Source organism: Hypanus sabinus, chromosome 6 (assembly GCF_030144855.1).
Source record: "Hypanus sabinus isolate sHypSab1 chromosome 6, sHypSab1.hap1, whole genome shotgun sequence".
NCBI classification, from domain to species: domain Eukaryota; kingdom Metazoa; phylum Chordata; class Chondrichthyes; order Myliobatiformes; family Dasyatidae; genus Hypanus; species Hypanus sabinus.
Window position 1 is genome coordinate 135,851,220 of NC_082711.1, and position 13,617 is coordinate 135,864,836.

Below are 13,617 nucleotides of genomic sequence, written 5' to 3' on the forward strand. Positions count from 1 at the left end.
ATAAAGTCACCAGAGAGACATAGTTGGTAGATATGAAGTAGTCTTTCATTCAACAGAAGGAGACTTAGCCAGCATCATATTGAGACCCTTTTGGAGGAGAGGCCTGCTTCACCCAACATTACATGACATTTTATGTGCTAAAGATCAATGGGCAATTCTATATTTACAATGTAAGAACAATGCTTCCTTTGAATTACACACAACTTTCACACCTCCTCCTTTGCACCCACACTCCAGACACCTAAAATGAACATTAATCAATATTGTGTGGTTTTTCAATTGAGCTGTTCACAGCTCTAGGAACCCATTGTCCAGAGCTGCATTTCCAATTTAACCTACAGTCCATACTCAGGTCTAAAGTTGGTTGCTGAAGTTGATATTTTGCTATACATCCCAAGTCCAGAGTGTACTTTAACAGGAGGATGAAGCAAATTTGGGAAACTGACAAAGCAGGCAAAGGAACCACAAAACCAGAGAGGACAAAGTGGAAGGGACCCTACAGGCAAATAGGGATGAAGAAGAATTTTTGTTGACCATTTCCCAGCCCTGAGAACCAGAGCACCAAGTATGATGTGACTGCGTGTCATATCTTCAGTCTGTCCCCAGTGTTGCAAAGGATGGGTCAGGCACCACTGTTCTGCAATGTACCAGCCAGCTGGACATTGCTGCACTACTTGTGGAAAAGTTCTACCTTTGACCTCAGGTACATCAGGAAGTGCTCATCACGGAACATCCTGCAGGAGAAGGACTCAATGGATACAGTAGGATGGTTCTCTGAGCAGACTGTCCAGACCATTTGGCAGAACACCTCATTGCCAGATCTCACCAACAGGCACCAATATTGTGCTCACCCAGCCAGATCCTTCTTGCATGCCCAGAATATCAGTTCAGCCACGCTCCTCCTGCGAGGTAACTGTAGTGGGAATGAGACTGTGGGCTTGCCAAGGGGATATGGAGAACCACGCAAGGGCCAATGTCTGGGTTCATCCTGAGAAGATGCGTGACAGAGACTCCCTGATGTCCCAGGGACACTCAGAAAGTTGAGCAAGTGCTGCTGAAAGGTCATCAACATGGTGAAAGACGCCCTTTGGTCTGCCAGCTCATCAAGATGTCCGTGGAGGAATGCTGCCCACTGGCACCTTCCAGGCTGCGAGAGTGCGTGCTGAAGCTTGGCTCAGTGAGGGAAAACCACAGTGAAGGGTTCTTCCAATACTGGACAGGAAGAACTGGGTTAGGAGAAGAAGCCTCTCAATTATTGTATGTAGATACTTAACTAGCACGAGTGATTCTGGTTTTGACAGCAGAACAGAGGGAGGAAAAAAAGGCTGTGATTAGTCTAGACTTAAGAGTATCCTGGGGTTTGGAGGGGTGGTGTGCTTTTTTTTTATTGAGATCCAGCACAGGGCAGACCCTTCTGGCCCTTTGAGCTGTGCCCCCGATTTAACCCTAGCCTATTCACGGGACAATTTACAACAACCAATTAACCTACCAACCAGGACATCATTGGACTGTGGGAGGACACTGGAGCGCCTGGAGAAAACCCACATGGTCATGATCAGAAATTACAGACTCCTTACCGTCAGCAGCGGGAATTGAACCGGAGTCACTGATACTGTAAACCATTGTGATAACCATTACAATACCAGACCATGTTACAAGAGCCCCTCAGCACATTAATCTCCCTATCCACTGACAATTCAATGAAGGTGTGGTGGAGGTAGCCACATTAGTGAGCAACAGGAAAATGGTTCCCCATTCTTGGTTTCAATGTTTCAAGCAGTTTAATGAATCATTAGATCAAGACAGGTTAGCACTATGTAACAATAAAGGTCCACATACCTTTTGGTTTCTTAACCATATGCATGCATATTTTCAGTGACTGCTTTACAAGAACAATTAAGCCTTAAAGTACCTTCCCTTTCAGTAATAATCTGCCTTCCTGTTTTAGCTAATATAGCTCAACTATATTACGCTAAATCTGCCTTGCATTTGCCCACTGACTTGTCCTGCCCAAATCACACCAGAACCTCTCTGTTCACACTCCCACCCAAATTTGTGACATCCTCTAATTTGAGCATTTAATTCCCTCAGCTAAAGTGTTAATGTATATTGTGATACATGAAGTCTTCTGGTTGCTTGCTGAACCATGCTAGAACCTTTGTCCCAGAGTTCCTACTGACTCGTTAGTTCCTGTTGTCCTCACGAGAACAGGAAAAAGTTTACAGCCACCAGGGACAATTATCCCACACCAAACTACTTTTCCTCATTGCCCATTTCAGCCCATCAAGTTTAGGCTGATTCTCCAAGCAATCCCATTCCTCAATTAATTTTCTCTACCTCTTCGATCCCTCTAAATTCTCCACAAACCTACACACTGCTCTGGACAAATTGCAGTGCTCACTTAAGCTACCAGCTACAATGTCTTTGGGATCTGGGATGAAACCAGAGTCAGCTGGGGAAACACATGCAATCAGAAAGAGAACGTATTGTACAAAGTTCCCACACAATGCACCAGAGGTCAGAAATGGTCTCAGCCCGAAACATTGACAGTGCTTCTTCCTATAGATGCTGCCTGGCCTGCTGCGTTCCACCAGCATTTTGTGTGGATTCCAGCTATCTGGAGCTGTGATGTAGCAACTCATCACCAAGTCTGAAATCCAACAGATACAGCAAGGACCTGTGCATCAGTGACACAAGTCCACCACACATTTCAGGGCAGACCAAGCCACACTCACTATTGTTACCAATCTTTGACACTTGAGTAAGCCACACCCCTTTACCTGGCATCATCTCTTGTGATTTCCAAGCAAGATTAATGTAACATCTCTGCATTTCAGTTTATCCCCTGAGAAAAATGAACTACGGCTGGCCATAACATTTTAGACGATATTAGGTGCAAGAACTGGTTAGCAAAGCCCGATACAGTAATCATAATTCCAGGTAAGTGTGAAGCCATACACTTTTTACATAAATAATCAGTTCTTTCAGAAAAACATTCTCCAGTGATTTATACCAGTGCAACCAATTGTATAGAAAGAACAAGCAATGTTTGCTGAATTGATTAATTTTTAAATGGCACTATGCCATCATTTATTTTAATGAATAACATTTTCAGCAAAGTAATGGCTCAAATTCATATCACAAACGTTCAGAGAGATTTGAGTAGCTTCCTGCTTCCTGACCCTTTGGAGCTGACAATTGTGGAGCAGGATTGAATGGTGAAGTGCTGTTTTCCTGAGTGCCAGACAATTAAAATAGCAGTGCTTTTGTGAGAGCACAATTATCTACAAATGATGCTACTCAGGAAATATAACCCAACATGTATGGTCCCAAAACATGTTGGTGGACACATGACATTTGGCCCAGAGGACATACAGAGGTGGCATTGATTAGGTCAGGACTTATTTCTTTGGAAAACACATTTCTCAGTCATGGGGAAACATGTTTCTGTGGATACACATTGCCTGAGATCACCAGGAGCCCAGTGGAAGACTTTATCTATGATTTTGAGGTGTGAATCACTGTCTCTGCAATACCTCATCTATTTCCTTGGCAGTGTGTCCCCAGAGGTTATTGGGCACTTCATTATCACATGGACAACCTCATCTTCAGGAGTGCTCAGCCTGTAGGTGAGGTCTTCCTGCAGCAACCATCTAGAGGGAGATGTGCAGAAGTGGAGAACCTTCCTCTGAACAAACTGTGAAAGCCAATTAGACCGAAGCAAAATTTCTTGAAGACCATACTCCATGGACTGAGAGTAAATGTTGAAGACCTCACCAGGCTTTGGGATTCAGTTGTCAATGTTCATTGGTTAGCGGTTTCTGACTGACTCCAACCCCTACACTTGTCTGTGGAACACCTCACCCACAACCAGAGGCATTGTTTGCATTGAAACATGAAACAAGTCTGCACAGAGCTGACCGCTGTCCCTGGCCAGTGACTGTTGAAGGACAGGGAACTCATTAGCTGCCAGTGTAAACAAAGCAACAGAAGTGTGATATCCATTCTCATACCTTCCCATGGATTCTGTGCCAAAATAACTAATCACTCCCAAAGATTTGTAGTTAATGAAAGGTACCAAAGGTAGTCCCATCATGCGCACCAATGCTCACAAGGTCTTTGCAGCATACATAAACAGATTATCCACACTTTATAAAGCAATGGTGAGGCCTCACTTTGGAATATCGTGAGCAGTTTTGGGCCTTTTATCTTAGAAAGCAAATGCTGAAATTGAAGGAGTTTCACAAAAATGATTCCAGGATTGAACGGCTTGTCATACGAAGAGCGTTTGATGGTTCTGGGCCTGCATTGTCTGGAATTCAGAAGAATGTGGAGTGACCAAATTGAAATCTGTTGAATATTGAGAGGCCTTGATAGAGTGGATGTGGAGAAGATGTTTCCTGTGTGAGAAAGTCTAGGACCAGAGGACACCGCTTCAGAATAGAGTGCATCCTTTTAGAACATAGATAAGGAAGAATTTCTTTAGCCAGAGAGTGGTGAATCTGTGGAATTCATTGTCCCAGGCAGCTACAGGGGCCACACCTTCACATATATTTAAGAAAGGGGTTGATGGATTTTTGATTAGTCAGGACATGAAGGGATATGAGGAGAAGGCAGGAGATTGGGGCCGAGAGGGAAAATGGATCAGCCATAATTAAATGGTGGAGCAGACTCGATGGGCCAAATGGCCTAATTGTGCTCCTATATCTTACGGATCAGGAACCTTGCCAAGAAATTATATTATTAAAGTCTACACACCTGACATAACACAATCAGCTGCTCTAGCTACTGATCGTAGTCAGAGATCTCCAAGTCTCCAACTCTCAAACATGCCACATCATATGCCTTGCTGCTTGACCATCGCTGATCTCAGATTTGAGTGAATTTCAGGACTTTGTGGGAAGTAAGTCCAGCCACATGAAGTAACTCTGAGAGCGTCATAAAACAAACTAATACCAAACCTTCTGTGGGGCAAGCACTGTAGATACTGACAACAGCTAACTAGTGCAAACAGTGCAGAGAACAACAGTTCCCTTAAAACAACTCCAGGTCGAGGAATCACTATCAACCATTTCAAAGGCAAATGACTACATCTAGTAGGCATTTAATTGACAGGAATCTCAAGATATGTACTCAGCATGATGTGATCAAAGAAATGCCTCTCCTTGCCATTTGCTTGAGCTTTCTGTCGATGTTAGAGATACTTACATTGCCTTTAGTCTGTCTCTGTGTGATTGAGGCTTAAAGAAGTTTATCTGCAAGGGGTCAGGTCAAAGGGAAGACTCTGATCTGAGAAAACCTCACACTGCTACAACAGAGGCCTGGAAATCGGCAAAACTACCGTAGCGAGCAATAGTTACAGTTACTATTGTCTACTGGTCCACATACCTCACTTTTCCATATCACAGTTCCAACTCCTTGTTGAAGAAGAACACCAAGAGATGTCAAGCACAATCAGCAGCACGGTAGTGTAGTGGTTAGTGTAATGCCATTACAGTACCAACGATTGGCAATTGTCAATTCCTGACACGGTCTATAAGGAGTTCGTACCTTCTCTCCATGAATGCACAGGTTTCCTCAGAGTGCTCTGGTTCCCTCTCACATTCCAATGATGTACTGGTTAAGATTAATAGGTTTTGGACGTGCTATGTTAGCGTTGTTACTAGGATGGTGACCCGTGTGGGCTATCCCGAGCACATATTTGGACTGTGTAGGTCGTTAACACAAATGACACATTTCACTGTAGGCTTTAATGTAGATGTGACAAATAAAGCTAATCTTAAAAAAAGCTATCAAAAATTAATGGAATGATTGTCGATACCTAAAGACCACCACAGTGCACAGTGACACACCTTTACACAGCCACTCTCATTGCTCCATCTCAGCTTTTGAGTTGTTGATGCTGAACAACGTGCTCTGAGGAATTTAACTGTTATCCTGTCCAGATGCATCATGGCTTGGTAAGGCAGCTAGAAACCTGTGGACGTAACTTAGCACATCATACAAACTGTTTATGCTTCCTGAAGCCTTGGTAAAGCAGCCAGCACAGTCAAAGAGCCCACTCACCCGGGACATTTACCCTTCTCCCTCCGATCAGACAGATGATATGAGAGTCTGAAAGCATGCACCACCAAGCTGAAGGACAGCTTCTATCCCACTATTATAGAATTATTGTCGGTCCCAGAGTACAATAAGATTCTTGACCTCACAATCTACTTTGTTATGGCCTTGCACCTTATTTTTTGTCTGCACTGAATTTTGTAACTATAACAGTCTATTCTGCATTCTATTATTGCTTTTCCCTTGTACTGCCCCGATACTCTTAAGTGACTATGTGGTCGGTATGGATGGCATGTAAAACACTGTACCTCAGTACACATGACAATAATAAACCAATTTATAATCTGTTACTAGAGTAATTTATTTTATTTATTTATTGAGATACAGTATGGAGCAGCATCACCCCAGCAACTCCCTGATTTAATCCAAGCCTAATCATGGGACAATTTACAATGACCAACTTACCTACCAACCGGTACATCTTTGGACTGTGGGAGGAAACCAGAGCACACGGAGGAAACCCACATGGTCATGGGGAAAACAAACGAACTCCTGACAGACAGTAATGGAAATTGAACCCTGGTCCCTGTAGTGTAACCACTACACTACCACACTGCCCCTATCAAACACAAGTTAGTAATTATACATAGATATTAACTAATCACCATGTATTTCCCTTCTGTGTAGATCTGTTAGAGTTCCTACTGCAACAGTGACTCCATTGCATTTACAACCAGGCTGATGGGAAACTGCTCAATTTCAATGGGATTCAATTCCAAACTGCTTAACCAAGAGTATCCCTTAAAAATGCAGACTTGTTATTCCAATAGTTTGCCCTGATGGATTGTAGTTTGCTGGCCTTGAGATGAGAGCAGAGTCATTGCCCAAGAACTAGGATGCAAACAAAGTTAGACTGCCCAGACTAATGGACAAGATCATATTGTAGGCTGACCAGGAATAGTCAAGCAGAGAGTCGTACAGTAAGGAAGCAAGTCCTTCTCCCCACTAGATCCAAACCATCCATCAAGCACCATTTTTACATTAATTCTTACACTGATCCCATTTATTAGCAACCCTAGAATTTACACTCACCTACACATTGGGATAAATCTGCCATGGTTAATTAATCTACCAATGTTTTTGAGATGTGGGAGGAAACTGGAGCTGATGAGGGGGAAACCCACATGGTCACAGATGGAACATGCAAACTCCACATAGTCAGTACCCAAGGTCAGGATCAAATCTGGGTCACTGGAGATACAAGGTAGCAATCGAACCACCTGCACCACTGTGCCATTCCAGGGCTAGAGGTAACGAAGACATCAATGAGCACATTTGAAGCTCAGATGAGGCAAGGGCACACTCGGTCCACATCATGAAACTGGAAGGAAGCAGCCTTCACTGTGGATATAACACCAAGGTTTATATTTGTCAAGGTTCTCAGTCATCTAGGTCATTATTTATCAAGCAGTAGTAAATCAAGGCAACTGGACTTGCTGTGTTGTCTGGAAGACGTTCTGCCACTCATCTGAGAGGCTTCTTCAGTTCTGCTCCATGGTGGGTAGTTTTCCGGCTTGTAAACTCTGTGAGTTGTTTAAAGGTATAGTTTAGCAATCCCATGAGGGTGGTTAAGAGTCATCGAGGTAATGAGAGGGTCATTAGTCATATCTGTGCATGAATGGAGGTCTGAACGGCTGTGGAGATGTCGGGGTAGAGATATTAGGGCTGCATTGTAAGTAGCTGATAGTGATGTCAAACCCCATCCCGTCTGTTCAGGGATAGGGAATGACACCACCTATCAGCCACTTACAATGCAGTCCTAACATCTCCACAACAGTTCACATCTCCATTCATGCAAAGATAAGACTAGTGACCCTCTCATTACCTCTATGACTCTTAATGGCCCTTATGTGATTGCTATACCTTTAAACAACTCACAGAGTTTACAAGCCGGAAAACTACCCACCATGGAGCAGAACTGAAGAAGCCTCTCAGATGAGTGGCAGAACGTCTTCCAGACAACACAGCAAGTCCAGTTGCCTTGATTTACAACTGCTTGAAACACCAAAGTTTCAAACAGTGTCAGTGATTAAATCACATTTTAAATGAAAATTCCTTTATTACAAAATGGTTATTTGTTTATGTTTCACAAAAAATATAGGCTGGAAAATAAAAATTCTGGTAGACACGGCAAGAGAATTGTTTCTTATTAAATTTTCAACTCCACATAATTGAACGTACCCAAGAGGGGTCAGTGCACTGTTCTCAACAGAAGTCAACGGAACAGAATGGCAACTGGCCATAATTACAATGAATACTTATTCTGAGCAATGGTGATGCACAGCGTAACCTGTTTACAACCAATTGGCATGAATACTTCCTGCAAATGATGGTGTGTTAAGGGGAAAAATGAGTGCAGATCTCAGGAGTCCTCAGCAAACACACTTTCAGTGGAACAGATGCTGGTCTATAATAATAAAGCAGAAATTCTAGAAACACTCAGAAGACATCCGTATTCCCCCCTTTTCTCTTCCAACGGATGCTGCCTGACCTACTGAGCATTTCCAGCATTGTGTGTTTTTATTTCAGGTTTGCAGTATCTGCAGTTTAGTGACTTCCATTTACAAGTGATGACAACATCATCACTAATAAGGAAACAACACATGAAACCAGGGGTTCCATGCCATGGACCCCTACCATTAACCAAGGAGTCTGTGGACCCCAGTTTGGGAATCCCTGCATTAAACACTGGTTTATCTCTGAAATTCCTGGTCTATGCTGCTCTGTGTCAAAGATAGACACCAAGTCAAAGTGTAATAGGGCACAGGAACAGGCCCTTCACCCCCAACTCTGCCATGCCAAGACTCTAACACCCCTCTAAACTTATCCCATGTGTCTGCATTGGCCTATAAGCCCTGAACATTTCCTATCCATGTACCTGTGCGAAGATCATTTAAATGTTGTATGTACTTGCCCCACTGGCAGCTTATTCATACGTGTAAAGGCTCTGTCTGAAGAAGTTGCCCTTCAGGTCCACTTAAAACTTTCCTCTACTCACTTAAGACCTATGCTTTTTAGTTTTATATTGCAAATTCCCTGTGAAAGCAATGCATGCATTCATCCTTTCTCGAACTCCTCCCCCCCCCCACCCAATGATTTTATACACCTCTATAAGGTCTTCTATACTTCAAAGAATAAAATCCTAGCCTGACCAACCTTGTCCTGTAACTCAGGCCCTTGAATCCAGGCAATAATATCTTTCTGCTCTTTCCAGCTTAATGACAAATTCTTATAGCAGGGTAACCAAATACACAATATGTGGTCTTACCAACATCTTGTACAAGAGTTAAGATAAACTTATGAGCTTCCATCAGACACGCTATTTGTAATTTAGCTTCTCAGTCTGTAACCGCATCAGGATTCCTTTCCTTCAAAATAGTGGATAGTTACTCATCTATTTCCAAGTTATACATGTCAAGAAATTAATTATTTTCCCCCCAAAACTGTGTCAGAACTCTTACCTAAACTGCTTTCCAATTTTATATTCACTGGATATAAAATAGACCAACCTGATGCTAACCTTCTTGCATAGGAAAGGAGGATATTCCCTCCAAAGATCATAGCCAGAAGTCCAGACCTTGTTACCTTTCAGCAGAATGATGATGTTTCTCTCTAAAACTCCCTGCTTTGGATGAAAGGTCAGCAGCTTGTCAAGCAGCCAGCCTCGTTTAACTCAGGCCTGACAGATCTAACCTGCCACACCACAGACACACCTTGCATCTGAAATCGTTCATACATTCATTGAACATTAGTTCATCTCAGAGATTCAGTAGGCAAACCCCAGCTTCAGCACAATGCTGGCTGGTGTGTTCTTAATTTCTGCTCACCTTTCTGTGTGAAGAAATGTTTCCTGCTCTCTATTCACATATTCTAACCTGCCATTTTCCCTAAACTATACTTAATCACAATTTAGAGCAAGACTGGAGACTGAGGTGTCCAATAGCAGGTCTAGCACTAGATGATGTTGGATTTATTGCAAAACACAAAATGCTGGAGGTTCTCAGCAGGTCAGGCAGCATCTGTGGAGGGAAAAAGACAGTCAATATTTTGAGTTGAAAGGGGCCACGGCCTGAAATATGGACTGTCTATAAAGATGCTGCCTGACCCACTGAGATCCTACTTTGTGTGTTGCTCCAGATTTCCAGCATCTGCAGTTTCCTGTGTCTCTGTTTAGGATTTAATGTTCAACCAAACCAAAAGAAAGGAAATATCCTGTAAACACAGTGCTTAAGCCCAATTTCTTCAATAATCCCAGCAGTGTCATCATGCTTATTATAATTTTTTTGTGAAATGATTTGTAAACAAATTTTTAAATCAGCATTTGTAGACATTACTCTAGACTTTCTAAAATACTCAGTTTACAAAATAGCAATGAATAAATATGTTGATCAGTGTAAAAAAAATCTGTCAGTCGTTGCCCTTCAAATACTTCATTTTAGTTGAGATTTCAGCTTTCTCCCCATACCCATCAGGTTAAATTAACATTCAGAGGGGATGTTTGACATGCAAATGTCCAGAATGTATTTACATGTATTTTTACTCTGTGCTGTTATCACCACATTTAATTTTATTAGAAAAAGCTTTAGCTTGCAAAATGATAATTGCTTTGCATTGCTTTTCAATTGTGCAGTTGATCAACTGATAGATTTGGAAACACTGGTTTTAAACAAAGCAATAACCCCACATAAAAATATCAATGGATGGAGATTAGGTGTGTGTGGCTTTAAGGTTTTAAACCCAAGACCCCTCATCTTCATTTCCCTGCCCAGTGTCCCCTGTAATGGATTGTTTCTCCAAAATTCTGCCTTGCCTAGAGTTCATATGCCGAGGAAGCCAGTTGTCCTCTCCCGAGCCAAAATCTTCTGGCTGTGTCAATTTCAAAGAGGATTTCTGTTTGCCCTGAACCTGAGATCCCACAACTCTGCTGCTAGCCTTGAAAGCTCTATGTGAACTTCCAGATTTTGTGGTGCTTTTTAATGCTTTATCTTCCTGTCTGTAGGATAATGGTGTTGGGATTCTGGATGGTTTTTTCTCTGGCCTGTTGTCCCTCCTGGGACGTATTTTGGGCCGAAGTTTCAGCTTGTAGATGGAAGGAACTCTCTCTGGCTTTTTTAAGGACCTCTTTTGTCTCCCCTGCTGAACCCTGGTCTTCTGAAGACTGTAGGATGGGACTGGCCAATCAAACGATGAGTTGGTGTCAGATCCTTCATTGGTGGACAATGAATTCAGCTCAAGAGTAGTCATTGCATTTTGAGACACTGGCATATCTCTCCTTGTAGCACCCTTAAAAGAATTTCTCTTTTGGTCACATGTTGAAACAACCTTATTTGAACTTTGGTCTGCAGCTCTGTCAGAGAATGGCTTGCTCATTTCCAAGTCATCCAAACCAGTTGGCTGTAGTCCAGCACTGGAATCACGTGGCAAGGAGGTCTTCACTATCCAGTTCTCAATGTCCACATGACTGAGGCTAGGTGCTCCGCTCACGAGCTCGGTAAGAATATCACCAAAACCACTGTCGTTCTGGATAAGTTTTGCCGAGGGTGAGGAAGCTTCATTGCCACAACTGGAGCACTGATTGCCATTGTTGATATGGTTGGCTCCAGCTTGCAAAGGGGAAATCGAGTACTCTGCAGGATCCACATTAAGTCTTTGAGTTTCCTTCTGCTCTGGGAAGCTGGCCATTTTTCCTGGTGGAGAACCTTCATTGGGCTCACCCTCCTCCAGACTTTCCCCAAGTGAACACAACCCCAGAGCTTTCATATTGGACACAATTTCATCTTCAAAGCATCTATACAATTCTGACTCCTGCACTGGATGAAAAGGCAGCAGTGTGAGTAAGCATGCTTTGCTCCTGCTGGTGTTGATGTCTTTATTGTTGTTGTTATTTAAGCTATAAGGGTCTGGCGTTCTTGATCGAATTGAACTTCTTTGCAGATTTGGGTTCTTTGATCCATTAACTGATGGTCTTCTGGTGGAGCTGGAATTTTGCCAGCAACCACCCTGGTCCATGGCAGAGGGGGAAAGAGGCAAAGTGTTCTGCTCAACACTTTGAGGTACTTGCAGCTTACACTGTTGACCAGGTGCGGGTGAGTGACTTCTCGCCATTCCTTTGGCGATTACAGAGCTCATTTCTGAAGCAGCTTTGTGAGCTTGTGTCAAAGTCCTGCTGCTTTGCTTGTTCATATCTGAGTTGCTTTGGTCAATTTTGGAAGGAACACTCTGGGTGTTGACCCAAGAACAGCTCATCCTGTTCTCTGACTGTTGAGGAAAAAAAGAATGACTTGGCACTTTGGATTTGTCCACAACCGATAAGGCACTGCCCTTACTCTCCTGGGCTGTAGAATAGGGCTTTGCGGCCACTGGCAAAGCCCTGGTCTTCTCTCTTCCTGTTCTTGCTGCAGCAGTGAGGCTGGAATTGGCTTTACTGCTGTTGATGCTGGTTGAAATCTGGCAAGATGGAGTCGAGGACTGATCTCTCTGCCTAAGTAATAAATCAGAAACATCCATCAGTAGGAAGTGAAACAGATCATGCACCACTCTTTACTAGCCATCATTTGAAATGCCATTCAGGCACAGAGAAAGCAAGAATACAATGGATCAGAAGGTGGAGCAAAGGGATATTTTTACTGTATAACATCATGTGCCTAGTATGGACCATTCAAGGCATTTTTGTTGGACACCTAAATGATGGGCCCTCTTACATATGTAAATGAGGAGTTTAATGCATCTTTCAGGTGTCCTCAAGTGATTGGCTGAGTCTTTTTCTAGGGTAGGAGAGTATAAGAAAGGGGGCATATCTGAAAGGTGAGAGGAGAAAGATTTACAGTCGATCTGAGATGCAATTTTTCCCCTCAGAGGTTGGGGGCTATATGGAGTGACCTGCTAGAGGAAGTGGTAGTGGTGGCTACAATCACAGGTTGTATAGTTGTACAGGTACATGGATAGGAATGGTTTATAGAATCATAGAATTCTACTGCACATTACAGGCCCTTCAGCCCACAATGTTGTGCTAACCATGTAACATACTCTAGAAAGTGCCTCGAATTATGCTACGACATAGGTCTCTATTTTTCTAAGCTCCACGTACCTATCTAAGAGTCTCTTAAAAGACCCTATTGTATCCACCTCTACCACTGTAACCGGCAGCCCATTCCACAATTTCATCACACTCTGCGTAAAAAACTTCCCCCTGACATCTCCTCTGTACCTACTTTCAAGCACCTTAAAATTGTGCCCTCTCATGCTAGCCACTTCAGCCCCGGGGAAAAGCATCCGACTATCCACACAATCAATTCCAGCCCCCCCAGAAAGCAGAGAATGAAGTTCATCTTTAAAATGTTCCTGGTGAATAATATTGGTGACAGATAATTAGCATTCTTACGTAATGAAAGAGTTAGGCTGTTAAGTGTGGGGCCTGCATTTTCAATCCCTTCCATACCTTGATGGGTTTTTGAAACAGTGCCCACTGGCAGAGCAAGAAACTGCATGAGCTCTTGC

At 43.0% G+C, this 13,617-nt stretch overlaps 1 protein-coding gene across 1 annotated transcript in view; it reads right to left on the reverse strand.

Annotated features, from left to right (window-relative positions):
* Positions 1-8,100: 8,100 nt before the first annotated feature.
* LOC132395862 (GAS2-like protein 2A) overlaps positions 8,101-13,617 on the reverse strand; it is a 40,420-nt gene continuing 34,903 nt past the window's right edge. The window contains exon 6 of the mRNA XM_059972981.1: positions 8,101-12,601. Coding sequence (XP_059828964.1) covers positions 10,852-12,601 — 1,750 coding nt within the window. The 3' untranslated portion in view covers positions 8,101-10,851. The remainder of the gene's footprint in view (positions 12,602-13,617) is intronic.